The sequence below is a fragment of the Oryzias latipes genome, chromosome 5 (assembly GCF_002234675.1).
Source record: "Oryzias latipes chromosome 5, ASM223467v1".
Taxonomy (NCBI): domain Eukaryota; kingdom Metazoa; phylum Chordata; class Actinopteri; order Beloniformes; family Adrianichthyidae; genus Oryzias; species Oryzias latipes.
In genome coordinates this window covers 25,250,136-25,275,039 of record NC_019863.2, presented here as the reverse complement: position 1 = coordinate 25,275,039, position 24,904 = coordinate 25,250,136, and the positions used below count along the sequence as shown (strand labels likewise).

Below are 24,904 nucleotides of genomic sequence, written 5' to 3'. Positions count from 1 at the left end.
TTATAAAACCGGTTATTTGATGATCACTTCCCCACCAAAAGCCATCAAAGCTACACATGTGAGGCAAATCAAACAGGCAAATGTTACAATTCATGTGCTTTATAATGAAATTTGATTAAAATTGTTTTGGTATCACACTTTGCAAGGAGAGATTGCTGAAATACCGCCAAGTGTGGGTCTGAAAGTGGGTGTTTGCGAAAAAAACTGTCTGATTTCTCTGTTGTGTACAAACCAAAACCTCACTTCCCCTTCATAAAATTGACACGAGAAAGATTATGCAGTAGTTCTCAAACCACTGCAAGCTGCAAAAAGGAGCAAGTTTCCAGATACTATTGTGTTAAAAATTCAGCTCAACATCAAAAATACACATGTCTACAGTCCAAGTTCAGGACCTTATTGATGTGTTTTGCATTATTATGTTATTATTATGTGTGTGTGATGGGTGGTAAATCTTTTTTTTGGGGGGGGGGGGGTTCTTTTGATTTGCAGATGGGTTAAGGTGGAATAACAGAAAAAGAGTGAAAAATGGCAAAATGAAGTTACATTTATTTACATTTTGCAAGACTTACATTAAAAATAATGCTTGAATTTAACATTTTGATAGGAAAAATCTTGTTTTTACAGTTATCACAAAAATTTACTTTAAAGCAACAAAAAACAAAAAAAAAAAACATTTTTACCAGTTTTTGTCCTCAAAAACTGAAATGAATTCTGTAAAAACATGGTTTGTTCTTCAGGTGCTTGTCTTCTCAACGATGCCATCATAACCATGGAAACCACACTTCTTCCCTGCAATCTTACAGCCAAAGGTGAGAGCTTCCTGCAAAGACTTTCCTGTAAATGGAGAAATATAAATATATTTTGATAAATAAACCTGAAGGGAAAAAATGTGTTTTTTCAAAGTTTCACTGGCTCATTGCCTCTTTTTTCCATGCAGGACTTGACTTATGTATTAACTTTAAAATTCCATCTCGGATCAGTATTTTTTCTTAATCATTTATCTCGAACACACTGAGGTAGTGTTAAAGCGTTCGGCAAACTGTGTTACCGTTTGAAAGCATGAAGATTACTCCAGCGTTAAAGGTGTCTCCAGCTCCGAGAGTGTCCACCAGTTTTTCAGGAGGAAATGCATCTGAATGAACGTGCACACCATCAGGACCCAATGCATCCGCTCCTTTCTCTGCCCAAGCACAGATAAGAATGGCACTGTAGGACAGACGAGGGAGAGACAGACAGGTCAGACAGGTCAAACAGAAGGGTTAGAGTCGGATCAGAGGCAGACGGGTTAGACAGACGGGTCAAAGATGTATGAGGCAGAGACAGAAAGGTCAGAGACAGAGGGTCAAAGATGTGTTGGTCAAAGATAGATAGGTCAGAGACAGATGTGTTAGAGACAGACGGGTCAAAGATAGACGGGGCAAAGACAGATGGGTCAGACAGACAGATAAGAGACAGATGTGTTAGAAACAGACAGGTTAGAGACAGACGGGCCAGAGACAGATGGGTCAGATAGACCGATAAGAGACAGATGTGTCAAAGACAGACGGGTCAAAGAGAGACAGGGCAAAGACAGATGGGTCAGACAGACAGATAAGAGACAGATGTGTTAGAAACAGACAGGTTAGACACAGGCTAGTCAAAGACAGATAAGTCAAAGACAGACAGATCAGAGACAGATGAGTCAGAGCCAGCAAAAGTTCAACAAAATTCACCCTTTTTTGACCCGACTGTAAAATCCTCTCACAGCAGCTTCAGCTGACTCGTAGCCAAAGTAGCTTGCAACATCTTTACTGACGAACACCTGCAGGCACACACATCTAAAGATGAAGATGTGATGACAACTGTAAGGTTAAAACCTCACAAACATTGATGTACAGAATCTGGTTTTCATTGCAAATCTTAAGATTTTTTTTAAAAAACAGGGAAAAGTCAGGATCCTGCACTGACTTGAAGCGTTCTCCAGGACAATGAAGGAAGATGTGCTGGAGGTCAGTACATAACCCAGTACAGAACATTATCTGCATGCATACAAGTAATCAATTCCTGTTCACAGGACTTCTTTACCACTCTTCTGTTTACTTCTCATAACTATTTGAAAGTTGCAGCTCCTGCAGATGGCAGCTGCCAGTTTGGACCAGAACCACATTATTTCTATTGTCTAGTTCTACATATGAACTTGATTTAAAAGAGCTGCTGCTAGTTTATAAATGACCAAATGTTCTGAGGCTTGACAGTTTGACTGATGTCCTCACATTGCACAAACTTAGCATGTTTCTAATAGGACTTTCCAACCACAGAAGACCTACTGCTGGCTGAAAATGATGGAAGTGCTTTGCTGGATAAGCTCTGCAACTTCTAAAGAACCTTTGTTTTTTTTTTGCTTATATGCAGGTAGAACATTGTTTAGTCAGCTAATAATCCATTACGGTCTTTCTGATCAATGAGCGTGCTCCAAAAACCTGCAGAATTTCTCCCAACCGTCAAAAAGTATCATATTTTCAAAAGGTTGAATCTAACCTCTTAACCCTAACCCTAACCCTGACAACAGAGTGATGCTGTAAGAAGAACTTGCGGAACAGGCTCCCAGGTAGGGAAAAAATGGAAAAACATGTCAATTGCAACAAAAAAATTATTTTGTTCAGGAAAAAAAAAGGAAATACAAGTAAATTATGATAAATTGAATGTCATAATGCTGACTCGTACCACATCGCCGTATGGAAACAGCTGATAGAGCGGTTCGCGGGTTTTCTCGATCTCCACAGAAACCGTGATCCTCTCCTGCTGAGGCAGCGTGCTGTTATACTGCTCCACCTGCTGAATCATTTTCACCTGCTCCTCTGCATTTCTTCCCTGGAAGAAGAAGAAAAAAACAGAAGACGGTGACATGTGGAAGTAAAAAATGCACAAGAAGGCATGGCTCTACTAAATTATCTGTTAATGTTTTAAGTGAAGAGAAAGATTCAACACTGTCTGCTAAAGCAGAGCAAACAGAAGTCCTACATGTGTGCTAAACTCAAGTTTTATGGCTCTTTTAGGTTTTTTGCAGTTAAAGGTATTTTCTGCTCAAATAAAATTATAAAACTTGAAGAAAAAACCGCTTACACACAGCTAAATGTAACCTTTAATAGTTGTTATTAATAATAATAATAAATAAAAAAGATTTTGCCATAAGAAAACATTTATTTTATTATTTTTTTATCCGACAGCGATGTCTTGGTGCTAAATAAAAGAATAACCTGAAAAGTTACCCTTTTTAACATCTTCTTGCTAATCCTAATTTATTTGTCATGATGTTTTTTATTTATCATAAATTATTCAAGTTAGAAACGGACCAATCAGATGCCTCAGTAAAAGCATGTGGCCCCGCCTCAAACGTTTTACTGACAGATTCTCCATAGTCCGCTTTCAGTGGAAGGGATGTGGACTTCGAACAAGTTCACTCCTGACTGGCGACAGTAGTTGCCATAGAAACATTGACTGAGACCGACCCGGACAAATCACTGTTGTCTGACTCCAACATGGCGACGTCCGTGTTGCAGAGCAATGCCGACTGAATTAGCTTCATGCCGTTGGAGCCGGAAGTCAGTCATTTTTCTGTGAGAGACGTCACACTCGGTCACTCCAGTTCTATTATACAGTCAATGGTCTCAAACTGCGTACCTCCCAATGCATCCATTTGAACTGATGCAAATTGACTTTAGAGAAATCCTCCAGTGTGACGTCAGGAAGGTTTCTGAAAAAATGAAGGGTAGTCCTTAGTCACCATGTAATGATTTTCATAACTGACAGCAGAATTGAGGACGTTTGTCCTTCAAGCACTCAGATCAAAAATGCCAATGCTTCATTGCTAATAATGATCCATTCCCCATTTCATTTTGTGATTTTATTTTCATGCTTTCAATTTTCCCTTTATTTATTTTAGAATTTCAATGGTTCATTTGATCTACGTTGTTTCCAATTTCCCTACAATGATAATTTAATTTTTTTACTTAATTTTTGCTTTTATGTATTGTTTGACATTTGACTGTGTCTCAATCATTTTTTGGACCTATAACAAGTATCAGTAACCAGTTAACCAGTTAAATACTAGAAAAATTATAATTTCCTAGCTTTCCATCGCTGATTTTAAACCCCAAAATCATTTTTTAAAATCAAACTGAGGGGATTCTGCCATCTGACTCAAAACTATAGCTTTAGAAGGCCATGAATGACAGACGTTTGAAGTGTAAAATCATCTACAGAAAAGTGAACTGAGGTGAGGCGTCACATTGCAAAGACGCCACACTTTAAAAGTGTGAACACAGCCAGCTAATTCAGTTAGTTTCAGATGATGGACTAAAAAAAACTCCTCAGATCAAAAACAGCTCTATTTTCTTCATTTGAACAGATAGGTCACTTTAAATTATTTCCTTTTTTAAATTTTTTTATGGTTAATATACGTTTCCCTAAAATAATAAACTACCTTTGCAGTCAAAGTCAGTTCTTTAGAAGGTAAAAACTGATGGAACCATTTCCTATATATCTGATAAATCTAAAGATTTTTTCAGTAAAAATACAAAACGATTATTCTTTTTTTTAATTAGCCTCAAACCAAAACAGAACCATCTGGACCATTACGTTTATGAAATTTTGCCCCTGTGCAAAGAAAGGAGCACAGTAGCTTGTACACAGTTCATGTGAAGCAGTTACTGTGTAAACCAGAGCCACATGTTCCTTGTCCTCGCAATTTCTGTTTGTAATCCCAATCCTCCAGCTGCATTATCAGATTAATGTTCAGAGTGACGTCATGTACTTTAGTGGTATAAAATCTCAAACATTTAAAATCTTGTCTGTGCATTTATATAGATGGCAGCTCCTAATAACCTGATTTATTTGAGTAAAATATATTGTTGCGTGGAAAATACATTGAATTATTCTAATTAAAATTGAAGTCAGAAGAAAAAGAAGAAGAAGAAGAGGAAGAAGAGGAAGAAGCCTTTATTGTCATTGTACATAATACAACGAAATTGTAGAATGTAATTACCATAGACGATTTTTGCGTTATAATTAATAATTAAGATCAAGTAAGTCCCAATGCATTGCAGAGGCCCCAAACAGCTCAAACCACAATGAAACGTTTGTTTTTTCTCCCTGCAGAACTTGAGTGACAAACACATAAAACTCTGACTTGGTAGGTTTGATCTGATTCAGGGGCTCTGCTGCTCTCTGCAGTGCACAAAACCTGATTTTCAACTGATTTTGGATCATCTCTGCATGCTCCCCGGCGAACGATCAAACAGCATTCTCTGAACACCTCATCACTGCTCAGGAAGAGAGGCGGAGCTTCAGGAACATGTGTGTGACCTTCACACCAAAACAAACGTTTTCAATGACATGAGGGGAGACGTTTTTGTTTTTCAGCTGAGCATTTAGTTGGTTTTCAGTGGTTTGAGCTAATGGAAATGCTTTTGCTTTTATTACTCATGTAGTTGCTAACAATCAGAGCAAAAATATAAAGCCTGGGGGTTCAGGCTGATGAAGAGGTGTTCAGTGAATGCTGCAAAGCGCCAGCAAGTTCTCTTACGTATCGAATAGAAAGACAGTTCGAGACCCATTGGGTGGACACACCACACAACACGCGCAAGGAGTTTGACCTTTGACCTGCCAAACCACTGCAGAGACATCGACCGCTCGACGCGAGAAGTCAGCCATGATGAAACTAAAATAGACAGACAGGACATATCACAGTGCCCTCTGCAGTACACCGAGGAAAAAGCCTGATGGGTTTACGAGCAGCAGAGGCAGAAGATCTTCCCCAAGGATGATGATGATGATGGTACTGAAAAGATAGCATTAGTGAAAGTCACACACACAGTTACACACCCACATACACACACACACCTGTTCATGTGCAGGATGGTGCGACTTCCTGTACTGATGTTGCTGATGACCACAGAAGCTGGGGGGACGCACTGAGCGTGCTTGGACACCAGACTGACATCAATGCAGAACACCTGGAAGTCCTCCAAAATAAAACTACAAAAACATGAACTGTTTATGAGTTGAGCTTGTTCGTGTTTCAAGCCTTGGACGCCATAATATCCTACTCGATCTACTAGAAATAGAAAAGAAGCCAGTCATTAGAGTCAAGCCAAAGTTTGTGTAAAATCTTATTGTGAAGGCAGGAGACATTGTTTCCATCACAGTCATCACCAATGACTGTAATGAAGAACTGGACCTAGTGAGTGTGACATCCCCCTTAGAAAACGGGTTACTTTCAGCAAAGATACGTCATTTGAGTCACCATTTTTTCGCAATACAGACGTCGAGATGTTGAAACCAGAAATCATCAGTAAGCTGTTATTGGTCCGAGTCGGTCTGAGTACTGACTACTTTGATCAATCAGGAGTGAACTTTTTTAATGTTCCCACCGCTACCACTTGAAAGCATGTTCGGGAGAATCTGTCAATAAATGTTTCAAAAGTTCCACGTGAGATTACATACTTTTATTGAAGCAAAGTTTATGAAAAAAAATTGTGGAAAAAAAATTAGTATTAGCAAGAACATGTATCCGAGGAAGAATGATTGACTGAGTAACAGCTGTTAATTTCTCAATAGAAGTTTATGGGATTTTGGCTTCTTGGAACCAGTTTATACTTCCTGTTTGGAATGCAAGGGGGAGGGGTCCCTCAGTCCAGTTGTCATGTACAGATAATGCACTCAACTTGTCGGGTGGAGTTCCTCAGGGTTCAAGTTTTGGACACCTGTTTTTTTTATTTGCATCACAGATATGCATACAACATATGACCAGAAAGGATGGTCTCTACGGCTGGATTTCTAGCTGCACCTAGAATATTTATTAGAACCCCTAAAATAGGCTAACCTACTGCGTAGCTCCCCGTAAAGGATCATCCCTTTGACACTTCCTGTTGCAAGAAAGTTTTTCCAAAGCAATTCATTGAGAATGTGTGACTCAATTGTCAAATTAGGTTTATCACATAACTGATTGTGAGGAGAGGTGAGTTCCAGGTCTTGAAAACCATGGAGGGGGGGGGGGGGGGCTGTTTGAGGGTTAGCAGAAGATGAAAAGTGTTCATGAGGAAAAAAAGCAGAGACAACATCGTGATGGGAAAGTAGGGGTGGCGGTGAGTGGTCTGACCTGAAATCGACTCTGGAAATGACTTCTTTACATTGTCTGGTATGCACATGGAGATCCAGTCACAGGGGAGATGTTGGGATCCCTGCCTCTGTTCCGGTTTGTTTTTCCTGCTCCACACCCTTCTCAGATGGAGTCACTTCCCTCATCAGACCAACGGCATAAAGCCCAGTTCCTCCAGCCACTCTGTGCCAGATTGTCCTCTTACTGACTCCAGTGCAGCTATTTGGATGGTTTGGCTGCAGAACTCACTGTTTGATCCTGACTGCCTGCCTGGCTCTCTGCCCATCTCCAAGCTCTCAATAAATTGTCATCCACCTGCTCTCTGCTGTTTTTTAACCATCCAGCCTTCTCCTTACAACAGGAACAGCTCAGTGGGATCAGAAAATGTAGCCCTGAACAACAGTGATTTCAGTCAGATGTGTCTGTCAATACTCACTCCGCGGTCAGACCAGCAGCCAGAGAGCCCATGAAGGCGCACGGAGCTCCAAGCAGCGACAGCACAGTGCAGGAGTTGGACGCGTTCCCGCCTCGCTGCCATCGCTGCGACAAACACCTGAACACAGGGGTCACACTCATCTGTAAACTCAGAAAACGTCAAGAAAACTTAGGGATAAACAAATGAAGAGAGTTTCTGGACAAAAAAAAGGTAAAGTCCTATCCATCCTTTAAGTTTTTTAGCATTTGCATTATTCCAGTTTTTACTGTTGTTTGGTAAATATTCTGAAGAAAACCAAAACGTTAACATGCAGCATGTCACCAGTACTCTTCATCAACAGGACTCATCCCATCCAGAACAAATGCAGTGACAGATTCTACTGTTCATACAAAATATTTAAGTGTATGTGACACTGTCTTTTATAATCACTCTTTTTTTTTTTGTTACTTTCTGTCTTGATGGTTCCACCTGAGACTGAGGTTTAACGCATTGGTATAACAAAATTGTATTATTTCTTTCTCAGTAACATCTAGAAAATTCAAACTGCTTTATTAACCGATGCTGAAAAACTGCTTTTCATTTGCTATCTAAACACTGTTGGTCTCATCTAAATGGGCATTTCATACAACAGGGATTCTGTAAACCAGTGGTCCCACAGACCGGATTAATGGCAGACAATATTTTCACAGACCGGTCCAAACAGGGCTGAAGTTGGCGTTTAATTTTTTTTAAACCTCAGGTTTCCAAAAAAACTACTTTTCAAACTAAAATGCTACTACTGTAAGTGCAGTTGTAAATTTAGTAATTATCATTTTGAGTAACATTTGTAGTTTAGGCCCTAAACTACATTAAATAAAAAGAAGTGGAGAAAATAGAGATCGGAGCAGGAACACATAGACAAAGAGCACCCCCAAATCATTTCAGAAGGTCCGGCAATTTAAGAGGCAGATAAATATTCTTGAAAAAATATGCTGAGACCAAGAGAACGAGCAGTCATTGGAAATTTGGTCGTTAAAGCTTTTATCAGACTATGAACATAACATTCTTCTTCACCAGATAACTGTGCAGTCAAAGGGTAATTGTGTCTTTTCCCAGAAAGCATTCAAAGATTTCTGTCGCCCTCCAGAGAAAATTCCAAAACCTTCACCTGTCTTTGAGGCTTAGAAGATGCGTTTCAAAAAACCAGGTTTCTATCCGTTTATGATCTTGAAATGCACATGTGGATGTATTTATGTCTGTTTGAAGGGGTAGAAGAGTCACGGCTCTCTTGTAAAACCAGTGTCAACGTAAAGATGGAATTGTTTGAAGTCCTGATTCTTGCCTTTATAACCCTGTGAGGGGCGGGGCTAAGGGTAAGCATAGTTGGCTTGCATTTGTCCTGAGAACGTCCTCTTCTAAGTTATCTTTTTACAGCAGCCTCATTATGTAAGCACTTAGCCCTGAAGGTCAGCACAGTTGTCCTGATGTGAGGCTGCGATGGTCCTCCAGCCACAGCACTCATGTTTGACCCCAGCCCAAACCCTGAACCCCAACCCCACTCAAACTGAACTGAACTTGTCAGAGCTGCGTTGCAACAGTTGAACATTTCACTGCTCAGATGATGATTTTTGGCAGCAGTTGGCGTTTATGACTGGTTAGCAGGTTAAACTTTGCCCCTGAGACACGATGAGTTGCAGATTTTCTTTAATGTGAGCTCAACAGACACTTAATAGCCATTAAAAAAAGAAGAAACCGGGGATCCACCTTCTCCCACGAGTGGCCAGGATAGGCTCCAGCAGCCCCGTGACCCCAAAAGGGACAAAACAGGTTTGGAAGATGAATGAATGACTACGGATCCACACTGATTAAATAAATTTTAGGACACATCAGTAGAACACAAAAGCTTTCTAAAAAACAATGTAGCTGCTTTCCACAACACAATTGGTTTACCAGAAGCATCAAAAGAGACAAAAGTGTGTATGTGCTGGCAGATCAGCTGATGGAAGAGTTTTGAGTGTGTGGCTGCTAGCCTGTGTGCTAACCTGCTGTCAGAGTCTTCCTCAGGGTATTTGTCCACCACGTTGATGATGTCAAGACACACCAGACCCACGCACAAGATCTTTTTCTGCTCCGCCATGCTCATCCGGTCTGTCCCTGTGTGTCCTCAGGCTGTCATGAACGCACACTGCAGCATGCTGCTCTTTCACACACTCACACACAGCTCATTTTCTTCCAGTCAAGCCACTACTAGCAGAACCAGCACTTCCTGTGAGCTAATCTACAAAATAAGAGCTTCCCTGGTACCAATGGAAACTGGTGACTCTGTAACATCTCTTACTACCTTTCATGCATCATAATCTTGATGTGGACTATTGACACCTTTGCAGTAAATTTTCATTCACAAGACCGCACTTTAGACCCAACCAGAACCAGTGAGCAGCCCCTCCTATATAACTGCATTGTGTGCATGATGTGTGTGGCATCATATAAACACGTAAGAGTTTGTCCAAGCCAATAACTGAAACCGTCCAATCACTTCCCTTCCAGACCACAGAAAGCTTTTCAGTAATACAAACTATGCAGAAGTTTATTCAAAATGTTTAGTTTGTAGCTTATAAATATAGACAGCAGAGGGAAGTGGTGGTTATGTCCGAGTCCTCAAAGTCATGGTTCACGAGTTAGAAACCCACTACTGTATTTTCAGTGTGCAGGTTATTTTTCCTTCCATAAAAGCTGAATTAACAGCTCAGGAAATTCATGAATGAATAAACGCTCCTGTCGATGCAGTGGAACAAAGTTCTCAGCTGTTTCAGGGGAGGAGCCAGCCAGTTGCATAAGGAGCAGCATTGCATCACTGCACAAACATTATTGCTTCAGTTTAGACGTCACTGTCACTGTCACTGTCAGAACATTTTCTGTTTGTTTTCCTGTGTGTCCTATAAGGTCCACCTGCCAAAAGGTGAGGATTTCATCTATGTCAGACCCCTTGGCCCGCAAGAGGGCTTCAAGGGCTAATGACACATTTAACGTGACGGGAAGTTTTACTTTTTTTTTGTTGTTTTATGAAGAATCTGCTGACGAAGCAAGGGCAGAACGTCCCCTACTGTATGCACTGACCTCTTGACTCTGCTGATTGCGAACTACAAAAACTACACACAAAGTCACGGTGGGTGCTAAAGCAAACATCCCCACAGTTTGTGGCAAAGCAACACCTGAAAAGAGATATAATCAAAACTAAAGGGCAAATGAACAAAAAGAAACAAACAACAAGCATATGAGTATTTTTTTATTCAACAAATGAATCAGGAGCAGATGAAAAATTGTAGTAGGAAAAGCTTGTAGGTGTGATGTAGGTGCTACAATGGGAAGATGACAATCCCCACTCCGCTCTACTCTGATGCATCCACTTGCAGACAAATAGTTAAAATTAAAAAAATAATTATGGATTAGATTTATCTGCAGTTTTGCACACGCTCAAAGCGCTTACATTGTGTTCAATATTCATTCACTCCTCATTCATACTTGGAGATGACAGAAGCATGGCTGCCAGTTCGCGCCTACGGTCCCTCTGACCATCACCATCATTCATACGCATTGATACAACAGTGATGCCGCACTGGATCCATGTATATCCATGATCCATGTATGTATATTTTTTTGCCATGCTGTACATTAATTGTTCTAAGATTGTAAAACTTGTAATTCATAAAAAAAAGAAAGAAAAAAAACATGATCCCGTAGCTTTTCTCTTTGTTTTTGTGAAGGCCTCCGCGGCAGCAGGAGGCGCCAAACAACATGGAAATCTTAGAAACCGGAATCTAGCGCTGACATTTCCGGTTTTCGTCTACACGTGAGTGCGTGGACAACAGAACCTGGAAAAAATGCTGGCGCAACTGGGTCTGATCGGGACCCTCCGGGACGAAGACCAGAGCCCGGAGGAACCCGATACCGAGTCAGAACCAGAGGTGAGTCCATACTTCTGCACGAAGGATCCTTTCGTCAAAGTTGGTTTTGTGGTTTATTTCTGACTTTGGTTCTGCTCCATCTTCCTAATCTTCTGTTGAATGACTCTGACCCTGCAAGAATAATAGTTGTTGCCAGGTTGGAGACAACCGTCCTCCTTTAAATTGACACACATTTTCTATAAGTAAAATGGATCTTGTAGTTGTGGTTCTTTTAATAAGCCCACCCTTCAATTTATACTTTTAACTTTTTAAAGTCTTTTTTTAAAGAACAATTTTAATATTTGTATTTGCTCTACTCAACACAATCTTAAGAAAAACATTTTAGCACAGACGTTTTGTTGAATTTAGATCAGAATTCACTGGAGAACACTTGAGAACAGTCCAATGTTTTGCTGTCAGTTATGGTATCTGTTGTGGTTTTATTAAATACCATTATTTATTAAGTTTATATCAGTAGTTATTTTACCTTTTAGCCGAATAAATTGGCTTTAAAAGAAAATAAGATGCTGAATGAACTGTTGTGTGCAGGAGGGGCCAATAGTCCTGAACAGGAAGAAGAAGCAGGGACCCCGCAGCTGCAGAGACTTCAACTGCGACTTTGAGTTTGTCGAAACAGACCGGCCGAGCCGTGATGAAGCCTGGGCCATGGCCGACGTGATGTCCCAGTTAAAAAAAAAGGTAGCTGGTTTGGCAGAGAACCGAAACGTCCTCCGTTCTTTTGCACTGATGTCCGCTCTGTTTCTGCAGAGAAGCCTGACGACGCTGGACCAGAAAATAGAGACAATCCGGAAGAAGAGGAAGGCTGAGGTGAGTCCAGTTCAAAAACTGTCAGGAAGTCTTACGGAAGAAGCGCTAGAGTTTATGCAGATGTATTATTCCCAAAATAAGAATAACTTTGAGAGTTCAGACAAACACTCGCCATAATTTGAAATCTTAATTGATAAAAATGAAAGAAAAGACAATTGAAGATTGAAAAACTATTGAAAGAGATGAAACAACCTAAAAATGAGCATCAAATACTTGTAAAATTATAACAAATTATTTTATTATTCTTTTATATCTTTTTTTGTTTGTTGATTTGAAGTTAAGCTGTTTTTTTATTGTCTTTGAACGGTGAGGTAAATTGGGGCGGAGGGTAAAAGTCTTATTGTTTTCACTCTCTTTTGTTTGATAGTTGTTACCTCGGCCTTTGTAGCAGCCTGATGTTTTAGAGCTTTGGAAATAAATGAAAAACATCTAAAAAGTGAATGTGTCTGAGGAAAAGTTTGGCTCAATCTGCAGGACAAGCAGAGTCCCAAAGAGGGAAATCCTTCAGCTTCTGAGAAGGAAGAGAAGGAGGAGGAAGAGAAACTGAAGGCAGAAGAGGATGAGAATGATGACAATGATGATGATGACGACGACGATGATGATGATGATGATGAGGAGGAGGAGGAGTTTGGCTCCAGTGATGAGGAGGTTCTGACCAAATCAGGTGGGTGTAAAGGCGAGACCCTAAAAAAACCTTCATATCTCGTGGTGTTTTCATTCAAATGAACATTTGAGCAGTAGAACCCAACGATAATACCTAGAAGGGAAGACATTCGTGTGAGCTGCTCAGGTGGTTACTATAACAACAGCATCAAAGGCCATCTGGGCCAACAGACAGAAAACACTTTTAAAGAACAGAACTTTGGAGGTTCTGTGGAGGCTCTTGGAAACCCCTGAGTAAAAGTTTTCTCTTTCTGCCAGACACCCTGAGAGATAAAGGCCGACGAGGAAAGAAGAGGAAGGCAGCAGAGGAGGTGAGGAGGAGGAGTTTGTGTCTTGGTTCTGGTTTCAGGTTCATATTTACCAGCGTTTTTTTTCTTTCTTCAGGCTCCTGAGTCGTTCCACGAAGATGCGTCTCAGTTTGATGATCAGCTGAGCTTTGATGACATGAACCTGTCCAGACCCATCCTGAAGGTGAAGCTTGTCTGGGTCAAACAGGTGTAGTCAGTCCGCTCAGAGGTCCACAGGCTCACCTTCCTGCTCTTGTTCTTGTGTTCTGGCAGGCTATCACAGCTTTGGGCTTCAAGCAGCCCACTCCCATCCAGAAGGCCTGTGTTCCGGTCAGCCTGCTGGGCAGAGATTTGTGTGCCTGTGCTGCCACTGGGACAGGTACCTGAGCTGCTGGTTTGACCTGTAGATTGGCGGTGCCGGGTCTGGCAGATGTAACCTGTCTGCGTTTGTCTGCAGGAAAGACGGCGGCCTTCATGCTACCTGTGCTGGAGCGTCTGATTTACAAGCCCAGAACCTCCCAAGTGACCCGGGTCCTGGTTTTGGTTCCTACCAGGGAGTTGGGGATCCAGGTGCACTCTGTTGCCCGGCAACTGGCCCAGTTCACTTCCATCACTACCTGCTTGGCTGTCGGTGAGATTAATTCCCATCATTCTTTGGTCCAACAGATGGTTCTGCTTCTGTACCGGTCTCTAGCCCCTGGTTCTTATCTATTTCCTGTCTCCAGGGGGTTTGGACCTGAAGTCTCAAGAAGCAGCATTGAGGGCGGGGCCAGATGTCCTAATAGCAACACCAGGTCGACTCATTGACCACCTTCACAACACGCCAAACTTTGAACTGAGTCATATTGAGATCCTAATTCTGGACGAGGCCGACAGGTAAAGACTTATTAATCGATTTATGGGCGTGGCCCATGATGAGACACTCACCTGTGGTTTCTGCTCAACCCTCTCAGGATGCTTGACGAGTACTTTGAAGAACAGATGAAGGAGATCATCCGCCTGTGCTCCTACAACAGACAGACCATGCTGTTCTCTGCCACCATGACAGAGGAGGTACGCCGGGATGGGTGGGGTAACATTTCAGGTGTGAAGGGCTGATGGTGGCAGAGATTCCTACTGAAGTGGAAGCATCTTTAGGGAAAACTTACTCCCTGAAGAAACCTGGAACCTTTTCTGTGATTCCTAGCTGTGACTTTCCATGTGACTTGTATGCTTTCTTGTCTTGTATAATCTATGTCCAACTGTTACTTGCCTGCCATCTTGCTACACGCTCTTTGACTCGTTTACCATCCCGCATCTTGTCCGCACAGGTGAAAGATCTTGCTGCCGTGTCGCTGAAGCAGCCAGTCAGAATTTTTGTAAACAGCAACACAGACGTGGCGCCGTTCCTGCGGCAGGAGTTTATCCGGATCCGACCACACAGAGAAGGAGACAGAGAGGCCGTCGTGGCCGGTAGGATCCAGTTCCGCGGGCTGCTTGGCAACACTGTCGGTGGTGTGGTTCTCCTCAGACCGTTACTTTTTTGCACTTCAGCTCTCCTGACTCGGACCTTCCAGGACCACGTGATGTTGTTCACGCAGACGAGGAAACAGGCGCACAGACTGCACATCCTGTTGGGCTTGATGGGCCTGAAAGTCGGAGAATTGCATGGAGAACTTAGCCAAAATCAGAGACTGGAGAACCTGAGGTACTCAAACCAAAGACGAAGTGCATCATATATGTAGAGAATCAGACACAAGGGAACTCTTCTTGGAGTGTCTTCATTGTTGTTTTGTTCTTTAGGCGTTTCAAAGATGACCAGATAGACATTTTGGTGGCCACAGACGTAGCAGCTCGAGGTCTGGACATCGATGGAGTGAAGACGGTGAGTTGTGCCGCAGTGAAGCTGCTGGTTTGACTTTTACAACCTTTGTTTCAATTTGAGACACAGATCACATTTTTTTATTGTTTTGTTCTGGCTACTAAATGTTGAAATAGATTTTAAGGAAACTTGTTTCTGGTTAAAGTTTTTCCCCTGCAATTTATTCCATAAAGGAATGAATCGGATATAGTTTTCCTTGCTTTCTTTTATTAATATATATTTGTATATTTTAATAACATATCTTTATTTTCTCAGTTAAATTGAATGAACGGTTAGAATACTTTAACAAAGCACAGCAAGCATTTCTAATCTAAGCAGTACAAAATTTGACGTTGAATATGTTGTTGCTGTCAACTCAGATTCAAAGCCTTTAAGTTTTGTTTAAATTTAAATATAACTTTGACCCAAGTGTCCTTTATACCCTTGTCAGGTCATAAACTTCACAATGCCATCCACCGTCAAGCACTATGTCCACCGCGTAGGCCGCACGGCGAGGGCTGGCCGCTCCGGACGCTCTGTGTCTTTGGTTGGCGAGTCAGAGCGCAGGATTCTGAAGGAAGTGGTGAAGTCAGCCAAGAACAGCGTGAAGGCTCGAGTCTTGCCGCCAGGTACACTCGCACACCTCAGGTGTGAACGGACATGAGAAGAAAGAGACGGCTCAGGACTCCTGGCAGAGTGGAGGCCTCAGCTGAGTCGTCTGTTTCTGTGTCGCAGACGTCGTCCTGAAGTTCAGAGATCTGATCTGCAAACTGGAGAAAGACGTTGAAGCGGTGATGAGGCTGGAAAAAGAAGAAAGAGAGCTGGCCGCTTCTGAAGCTAAGGTAGGTCTGTGTGACATCACAGGTCTGTGCAGAAAGGACTTTGTACTCTAAATACATCAGTAATAGATCCACACCACAATTTCCAGATTTAGGGGGCTTTGCATCCCAAAGTAAATGTTTGTACATCTAAGCATGGTTGGGAAACATGGCAGATGCAGCTGTGGCGTTTTTACCGTTCATACATGAGGTCCCACTGACGCTACGTTCACATCGACAACGTGCGTTCTAGCGGACCCTTGCAATGAAGTCGTGTAAATGCACATTTCAGGCTTCCACGTTCAAAACTCTTGTGTTCATGCGTCACTACGCAAGTTTTTAAGACTGTTTTCAGGCTCTACGCAGCCATTAAATGCGCGTTGGAAGTGAAACCAGTTGAACTTTGACCAATCAGGGACTTTGGTAGCAACGTATGTGTAGCGTCCTTTTCCATACAGGAAAGTGCCAAGCGTTTGAAAATGAAGGAGAAAACAGACAGATTTATATGACACAAAGTCTTTCATATATGGGAATAGAGTTGTGAAAGAAAAAGCCCCGAGCAAGTTTTGTGAGATTTGCACCGCATCGACATTTCGCACCAAACCTCTTCCAACTGTGAGTGCATGCGCGCTAGTTTCAGGAAGCGACAGTCCAGTGTGAATGCCATATGCTAAAGGCGCGTTCATTGCGTTTTTGAATGCATGTCAAATGCCTGGTGTGTTTGTAGCTTGACACAAAGAGTCTTACACTGACATAAAGGTTGTGTCTGTGTGTCTCTGCAGCTCAGTGTGGCACAGAAGCGTCTGGATGGCTCCGCCTCTTCCTCCGAATCGCAACGAGTTTGGTTTCAGACTCAGCAGGAAAGGAAGCAGAGCCGTGGTGAGTACCTGCTGCCACTGATGTGTAAACCTGCATTGGTGTGCGGTTCTCTGCAGGCTGTGTAACTGCTGCTGGTTTCAGTGTCGAAGGCTCTGCAGGAGTTCGATTTCGCCCTGAGAGGGAAGAAGAAGAGAGACAAGTTTGTGAAGGATGCCAAGAAAAAAGAGCTTTCTGTAAGATCCATCATTCAACCCCCATTTGTCTGACACCTTAGAATGTGCTCAGTTTGTTTTTTTCCTACCTGGGATGTCACAGTCTGAGGAGCGCGCTCAGTTCGAGATCCTGAAGGCGCAGATGTTTGCTGAGCGGGCTGCAAAGAGGGAGAGGAAGCCGAAGAGGGCGAGAGCGATGGTTGAAGATGAGGCGCCAGCTAAAGGTAGGGTTCACTTCAAGAAATCTGACTAGAAAGTGCACCTGTGCAAACACACACCTGAGCAACCTGCACTTGTGTAGCAGCCAATCAGAAGACAGGAGGAGGAGGAGGAGGTGGAAAAAAGTCTGTGTTCGATAAGGAGCTGACCAACACAAGCAGGAAGGCTCTAAAGCAGTACAGAGCTGGGTGAGAGCAACAGCACACCTGTCTCTCTGTCCGAACAAACACGTGTCTTAAACCTACCTGTGTTATTTCAGGCCGTCCTTCGAAGACAGGAAGCGTCTGGGGCTGGACAGGAAGCGCTCCGGCAATACCCGGTGAGTCTCACCAGGAGTTTAGTGTTTTTCCTCCTTCACGAAGCCAAATGATGGAAGCTATGGTATAAATGCTTCCAGCTTCACAGCTAGACTTATAATTTTTAATGTTCAGCCAACCAGTTGTTCCTGAATTAAAGGCTAACTCTAGCAAATGGAATGTTGCAGTTCCTAAAATGACCACCGGAGGCTGGGGGCAGAAGTGAGCTATTTCCCAATTACTCATAGTTTAGAACAGTGTTTTTCAACCTTTTCTGAGCCACGGCACACTTTAACCTTAAAAAAATTCCCGCGGCATACCAGCAGCCAAAAAATTAAAAAAAAAAAGGAGAAACTCATAGTCTGTATGGATCTACAGCCCCTCCGCAATCTCACATGCATTTTTGAGATAATTGTTGCAGAAAAAAGCTGGAAACAGCAGCTGTTTTTTTCTAAAAGATGCAATAAAAGATAAGTTAGAAGATTTAAAAACAGTTTGATGTGTGTTCGTTGGTTTCAACACGTTTAACAACAGATCTCCGTATGCGCTGTCACTCTCACAACCCAATGCATCATGGGAGATGTAGTGCATAAAACGGCCGGAGATTGCTTTTCGGAGCTTCATTGTTTTGTTCACTTGTTCCACGGTCTGATACCGGATTCTGTGGAAAGCTACACCGCTATAGACGAGCTTTAGCTGCTATTTTTTTTAGAACTGAGCGACTTTACGAGCTAAATCGGGACAAGGAAGTGAAGACTTTAACCACTTCTGATTGGTCAGACTGATGACATGTGATTAAGCCTTCAAGAATGATTGGTGGAGACAGTTAAAGGGACGGGACGTTTCCAAAATACAGCCGAAGGTGCAGCTGAATCGCGGTACCTTATCAAAATGTCTTTAAAAAAATAAAATAAACGCAAAGAAAAAGTATTTTATGATCTTTTATATTCCTAACTCCGCAGTGTTTTATCAGGGCCTGTTTGGATGAACACAGAGCTGAAATCATGGAGATGGAAAATGTTTTTAGATCAGTTAATGAGGGCAATTTCCCACGGCACACTTGACCATCTCTCACGGCACACTTATGTGCCGCGGCACACTGGTTGAAAAACACTGGTTTAGAAGTTTAGCTTTACACCAAAAACATTAGTAAAGGGGTGTCAAAAAATTCTACTATTTGGTTTTAATTTTCAATTATGACAATTGGGAGTGAGTTTAAAAAATACAGTTGGTTTTATTTGAGCCCATATTTGTGCATTTGAGAGCTGTGGTTTTTATCTTTCCTCAACTGGCAGGTGGGTGGACTCAGCAAAACTCACTTAACTTTGTACCAGCCAATATAGTAATTCTAATTAATATGACCGTCCCCCTTTTGGCTGCTTACATGAAGCTTAAAGCAAAACCTCAAGTCGATGACAGATAATTAATACATTTTAAACATGGTTTTTAATAACCAGAAAATCTAAATCTAATCTAACTAGGATCTAAACATGTTTGTGTTAATTCTGTGACAGCTAAGTTAAGAGATGATCCATCTGTTCCACAGGTTCAAGAAGAAGTGAGGAGAACTTCTTTCACCAAACTCAGTTTTTTTTTTGACATGCTTATCTTTATCAAAGTTTAATTAAAGTTGTCTTTCTGAATTGTTTTTGTTCTTTAATTCTGGTTGTGTCTGAATTCCTTCACTACTCACTACACAGTGCATTAATATAGTGCGTTCGCCATTTTGTAGTGCTGTCCGAATCTACAATTCCAAAATCGAGTGTGCTATAAATTTCCCAGAAGTCTCTGCGAATAACCAGTGAGCATCGATGCTTACTAGGTCTGCGAATATAGACCACAATGCATTGCGTGGAAAATTTCTTTACCAAAAAAGGTTTTTAAATGTATTTTTTTTGATAAAACCAAAATTTTAATCTTCAGAAGACAGTGGAATCATAATTGTCGCAAATAGTCAGATTAATTACATTTTAACTTCATGAAATCAATGAGTTCATGTCCGCCGTCCGAGGATGGCTCTGGTGTTCATTTATCTATGGGCAGGACATCACGGATTCACAGTGAGATGGACATGGAACGTGCTGACAAACGTTCACTTTTCAATTCAATTCAATTCAATTTGTATAGCCCAAATTCACAACAACAGTCATCTCGATGGGCTTCGTATCAGTAATTAAAAAAGTAAAACATCAAATCAAAAGGATCATGAATACATATAATTCAATAGGATAATACTAAAACTTTAACTAAACAGACTAACTAAACTGGGCATCCCTGCCCTTGGACCCCTCTTTGCAGTAAGGAAAAACTCCTAAAAAAACGGATTCCAGAAAAAACGAAGAGATCTCAGGGGTGTCCACATGAAGGAGGGATCCTCCCCCAGGATGGACAGGCGATGTACCAGAACTCATAGAAAAGAATTAACTTATCTAACTCTACAACTATATATTTAAAGTCCAGCAGACGAGTTTTATGCAGACGGAGTTGGGGGGGACAGTCAGGGGCGCGAGTCGAGCCGGAGACAGGATCCACAGCCAGGTGTAGGAGCAGGAGCAGAGACGAGGTACTCGGTCAGGTACAGAGCAGAGTCGAGCCAGAGGCAGAATCCACAGCCAGGTGTAGAAGCAGTAGTAGAGGCGAGCCAGAGACGAGGTACACGGTCAGGAACAGGAGCACGGATGAGCCAACTGGAACCTGGAAGCACTCCCACTCACCCGGAAGGGAGAGGGAAAGAGGGACAATACACGAATCACACTGCACCAAACAGAGGGAACCAAATGATGAATAATAATCAAGAATAGAGGAGAGAAGGAGGGTAGAAGTAGATGAGAACAGAGGACAGAACCCCAGTGCACCATAGTTACCCCAGCTTCAACTTCTAGCAGCCTACTAAAAAAAAATTGTTATTGTTATTAAGTTTAGTTTAAACACATTAACATTAAGTTAAGTGATCTCAGAATACTAACTAGTCTGACAATAAGCCTGTCCAAAGAGGAATGTTTTCAGTCTAACTTTGAATGTAGAAACTGTGTTGGCCTCTCTTACATGAGCTGGGAGTTTATTCCATAAAACAGGGGCTTAGTGGCTAAACGCTCTACCTCCAACCGTACTTTTACCAATTCTAGGAACCACAAGCAGTCCTGCATTTTGGGAGTGAAGTGTTCTGTTTGGGTGGTAAGGTACTATGAGGTCCTTAATATAGGATGGGGCCATACCATGTAAGGCCTTATAGGTTAACAGGGGGATTTTGAACTTGATGCTAGAATTAACTGGGAGCCAGTGAAGTGAAACTAACACAAGAGTGATGTGATCTCTTCTGCTAGTTCCTGCTAACAATCTAGCTGCTGCGTTCTGAACAAGCTGGAGACTTTTTAAGGAACTCTAAGGACACGCTGCTAACAAAGAGTTATTGTAATCCAGTCTAGACTTAACAAATGCATGGATGAGTTTTTCAGCATCACTCTTAGAAAGTACTATAATCTTTGTCCAACGATATGATGAAAATGGGCACGGAACTGATCTCTGAACTACTTTCATGTTGGGATCTGAGGATTCTACATCTGAATCCCGATAGTGAATCCAGGAGGGAACAAACTTGAGGCTACATGAAGGGTTGAGGAGATATGCTTTGGAGGAAACCCCCATCCTGTTGTGTTGCATTCTAATGCTAAATTAATGGCAGAAAAAAAGATTTCCAGTATTGTATATAGTTACTCATTTAGAACTTAATAAAAAAGCAGTTTATCTTGTGTTGCATCTTGAGACGACCTTTGTGGTGATTAAGAACTTAATAAATACACTGGAATCAAGCAGAACCAAACATTCAATAAATTTATTTCGAATCTGTGACGGTTTTATTGAAATCTGAGTAAAGAAACAGTGAACAGGTTTTTCTGGCTTCTCATGTTTTTTAAGAGCTGCATGCTGGAGGCTGGACCCTCACAACCAGAACCGCTCACACCTGCAGCCGGTTAGGTTTCACTTCAGCCGGTTACATTGGACAAGAACAAGACACATCTCCAGCAATCATTCATCTGCGGAGCAACTAAAGCTTTTTTCTTTCATCCGTAATTGTTATCAGGCTGATAACTGTGTGTGCGCTGTAGAAAGTGGTGACACAAGTGAGGAAAGGAGTAAATAAAGGAGACCACAAGCTGCTTCTCAGGAACACACAGTTAGTGAGAGGGGACAAAACTCTGAAGCCATCTGGATCTGAGCAGCTTGGCTGGAGATAAAGTGGATCTCAGAAGTTCAGCAGTCATTGGAATAAAGACAACAGTACGTATCAGTGCAGCTGTGGTTGTTTCTTCCTGGAGCTAAACCAGATGCTGCATGATCACCTGCAGCAGCATCAGTGTTGCTGGTTTATTAAACATATCTGATTGTTCTGGCTTCAGTTTCCATTGGTCAAAAAGTGTGAGAAAACATCTTTGAGCAGCTAGAGAAAGCTCAGACTCTAATGTCTCTTTTATGGCTCAAAATGTAATGAACCTCAGGAGAGTCTTAGTAAGCAATTGTCACACATTTTATGCCTCAACTTTGAGCGGCAGCTGTAAGACACGGTTTAAGTTGAACAAATCACTGAGACACACGAAAGATCAGGCTGGATCTGGACAGATGCCCAACATTTCACCTTTCATTAGGCTCATTGATCAGCAGCTTGGTTACTGGTGGGCGTCAGTTTAGCAGAGCTGCACTCTGAAGGTGTGAAGTGACCAGATCAGCATCTCGATCCATCAGTCTTCAGTCTGTGATCAAACACGTCTGCAGTGTAAACAGCAGATGTGGATAAACTATCCAAAATCTGTATTCAAGCACCTATACTTTAAAATAATGTTACTCAAAAAGAAGCAAAAGTAGTCATCCGAATAACTGCTTTCGTAAAAGCAAAAAGCTAGGTACTCAAAGACTTAGCAATTATTTTTTTAATTTAACTGTAAATTCTTGGATTTTCTGATGTTGAAATAAAAAGTAAAAATATTTTTAACAAGTATCCTCCCCTACTTTACTGTTCATTTGGTAAGAACAGAGCTTTGACTGAAGCTCAGTACAAATTTGTGACATTTCACTACGTTATTGATTGAACAAAGCAAATGTTTTTTTTTTATCCGATCTTGCCTTTTTCCCAGTTATGATAAATTTTAAGTATTTAATAATGTTTTAACTTTGCTGTGCATCTTTACTGGGTTAGCAAAGCTAAACTGTGTTGGCGAGATAACTGTTCCCCTTAAATTCTATTATGCATGCCTACAATAAATTAAAATAATTCTTTAAACGTAAGTAAATTAATAAAGTCAATTGTAGTGAAGTAAATGATGTCAAGTAATTAAAAAAATATGATGTCATAAAAGTATTTAAAAGAGTTACATTTTCCCCCAAAAAAATTACTCAAGTAAAGGTATCTGAGTAAATGTAACTTGTAATTACCCAACTCTGGTGAACAGTGAACTAGGATCTCTGAGAGCAGACCTGATCCAGCTTCAATGCACAACTCCAAGCATCTACAGACTTTATGCTCTAATGTTCAGCTGCAACTCCTTCAGTGAAAGTCGACCATGAACTGACAGTGATCATGCAAACCGATGCTTATCCTCTCTTCTTTCCCTTGTCAGCAGCTCTGTTCTTCTGCCTCCTCTTCCTCCACAGCAGACAGTGTGGAACATTTACAAAGAAAGTCGTGTTTGAGACTTTGAATAGAAAGTTTTTGTGAGAGAAGACCCGCACTACCCCATCCCAGACCACCCAACATGCAGTATGAGGGCTTGAAACCATTCAGGCCATTTTGTATCCCAACAACCAATCAGATGTTAGAAATCCACCCCTACCTGCTGCCCCGGTGCTGTCAGACAATTCATGTGGATGATAACTGTAGTGTGCATGCAACAATTAAGCAATCACAGAAGTGAGGAGGTCAGGACTGGATGAATATGAGTGGGGGGTTTCTGTGTTTGTGCATTAAAGAAGAGGCTCTGCAGCCGGGCCACAACCCTTGACAGGAAAAACGATAAAACATCACTTCCCATCATGCCGTCTGTTTTAAAGCGTCTGTGGATTGAGATTGAGCTCTGCCGTCTGGGCTGTGCCTCACCCCCCCCCGGTACTGTTTTTGCAATCTGGGATTGGTGGTTCTGCTGGTTCCTCCCTGTGGTTTTTTGATCTACTTGGTGCTGCTCCAGGCCCGATCTGAGTGCGGAGAGGGAGCACACAGCTCAGAATCGGAGTCTGACTCTCCCTCTGCAATATAGGAACGGATGTTGGGACAACGGGCTGCGCCACCCCCCACCGGATGCTCTCCTAAGTTGGTGGAGGGATAAAAGCTGTTGTTCAGAAAGTCCAGGTTTTCTCTGGACTGAGAGATAGAGAACCCACTGAAGGAACGCTCCAGCTCCTCATTGTCCACCGACGGGATGGAGATGGAAGCATCGCTGTCGGGCTTCCCCTCTTCCCCTCCTGCTCCTGGTCCGCTCCCATTGGTGCCCTCCCCTCTCCGCTCTGGTCTCTCTGGCCCGCCTCTGTCTCCTTGACCATGTCGGTTGGATCGGTGGCTTCCATGTCTTTCTCCAGCAGGAGGAGGGGGCAGTCGAACCAGTGAGGGGTCCCCCGCGGGACTCGGAGTGTTGCCATGGCTGCAGTTTGGAGGGGGAGGGCCTTGCTGGTGGAGCTGAGAGCTGATTGGCTGCCAGGAGGTGGAAGGCGGGCAGGTTGGAGCTGTGTAGTTTCTGTGTCCTGTGGAACTGCTGGAGCGCACCATCTTTGTCATAAACAGGGTCCTGTCCATGGGGTCACCAGGTAACACCCTGCAGAGAATGTAAATAAACAGAAAACAAGTAAACAACACTATCAGTATGTGCTCAAATAAATGGTAAAATGGGTATAGTTTTAGAGTGCTTTAATATCTTCTTAGAAGGCTCACTTTGCATTTACAGTCCCATTCACCCATGCACACACATATTCACACACTGATGGAGGCTCTGCTGCCTCAAGCTACAGTCACAGCACGGAAAAGTCTATGCAAATGCACATTTTGGTCTTCAAAATTCAAAAATCTCTCATTTTTACGAGCGTTTTCGGGCTTTACACACAAAACATGTGGCAAATAACGCCCCTTGCAAGCTAAACCAGGTCCAACTTTGACCAATCAGGAACTTGGATTTTGTAGTGACGTGGTGAAACCCAGCAAACTCAGAGCGTAGCTGGTTTATCTGGTAAACCCAGACACAGCGAAAAATTTAGCCTGACGATGTTTGCATTTTTTTTTCGAATAAAGACAAAGGCCACTCTCCTGACATAATGGTAATCCATGTCTGCTACCAATAAACCAAACCATTTCGCACCAAGGCCTTTTCAGCTGTAAAGGTATGTACACACCAGACATTTCACACGTTCAAGAACGTGCTAAATGGGGGGATCTTGGACGCACTTTTT

General features: G+C 42.2%; 3 protein-coding genes across 6 annotated transcripts in view; 1 reads left to right on the top strand and 2 right to left on the bottom strand.

The window, feature by feature from the left end:
• Positions 1 to 663: 663 nt before the first annotated feature.
• On the bottom strand, positions 664 to 9,808 carry khk (ketohexokinase). 2 transcript variants are annotated; one of them, XM_004069064.4, is made up of 8 exons: positions 9,596 to 9,808; positions 7,575 to 7,691; positions 5,881 to 6,015; positions 3,661 to 3,733; positions 2,704 to 2,850; positions 1,713 to 1,801; positions 1,049 to 1,206; positions 664 to 834 (listed from the first exon to the last, which is right to left on the bottom strand). In XM_004069064.4, exons 1-8 carry the CDS (start codon positions 9,694 to 9,696, stop codon positions 734 to 736), a joined length of 921 nt encoding a protein of 306 aa, XP_004069112.1. In that variant the 5' UTR covers positions 9,697 to 9,808; the 3' UTR covers positions 664 to 733. The 2 variants fall into 2 exon arrangements, with proteins under 2 accessions (XP_004069112.1, XP_023810906.1); XM_023955138.1 differs by lacking the exon at positions 5,881 to 6,015 and adding an exon at positions 5,564 to 5,698 and having other exon boundaries at positions 9,596 to 9,805.
• Positions 9,809 to 11,383: 1,575 nt separating this feature from the next.
• On the top strand, positions 11,384 to 19,126 carry ddx27 (DEAD-box helicase 27). 2 transcript variants are annotated; one of them, XM_011475342.3, is made up of 21 exons: positions 11,384 to 11,518; positions 12,047 to 12,196; positions 12,266 to 12,325; positions 12,800 to 12,989; positions 13,247 to 13,299; positions 13,373 to 13,459; positions 13,549 to 13,654; positions 13,733 to 13,906; positions 14,001 to 14,151; positions 14,229 to 14,328; positions 14,586 to 14,727; positions 14,809 to 14,962; positions 15,058 to 15,139; positions 15,567 to 15,744; positions 15,851 to 15,957; positions 16,716 to 16,812; positions 16,894 to 16,985; positions 17,068 to 17,188; positions 17,269 to 17,371; positions 17,443 to 17,502; positions 19,026 to 19,126. In XM_011475342.3, exons 1-21 carry the CDS (start codon positions 11,435 to 11,437, stop codon positions 19,039 to 19,041), a joined length of 2,307 nt encoding a protein of 768 aa, XP_011473644.1. In that variant the 5' UTR covers positions 11,384 to 11,434; the 3' UTR covers positions 19,042 to 19,126. The 2 variants fall into 2 exon arrangements, with proteins under 2 accessions (XP_011473644.1, XP_011473643.1); XM_011475341.3 differs by having other exon boundaries at positions 17,266 to 17,371.
• A 2,158-nt stretch (positions 19,127 to 21,284) lies between these two features.
• The window catches only part of kcnq2 (potassium voltage-gated channel subfamily Q member 2), a 33,037-nt gene continuing 29,417 nt past the window's right edge, over positions 21,285 to 24,904 (bottom strand). For both annotated transcript variants that reach the window (XM_023955136.1, XM_023955137.1), the window contains one exon: positions 21,285 to 24,276. In XM_023955136.1, the coding sequence (XP_023810904.1) occupies positions 23,637 to 24,276 (640 nt within the window). In that variant the 3' untranslated portion in view covers positions 21,285 to 23,636. The remainder of the gene's footprint in view (positions 24,277 to 24,904) is intronic.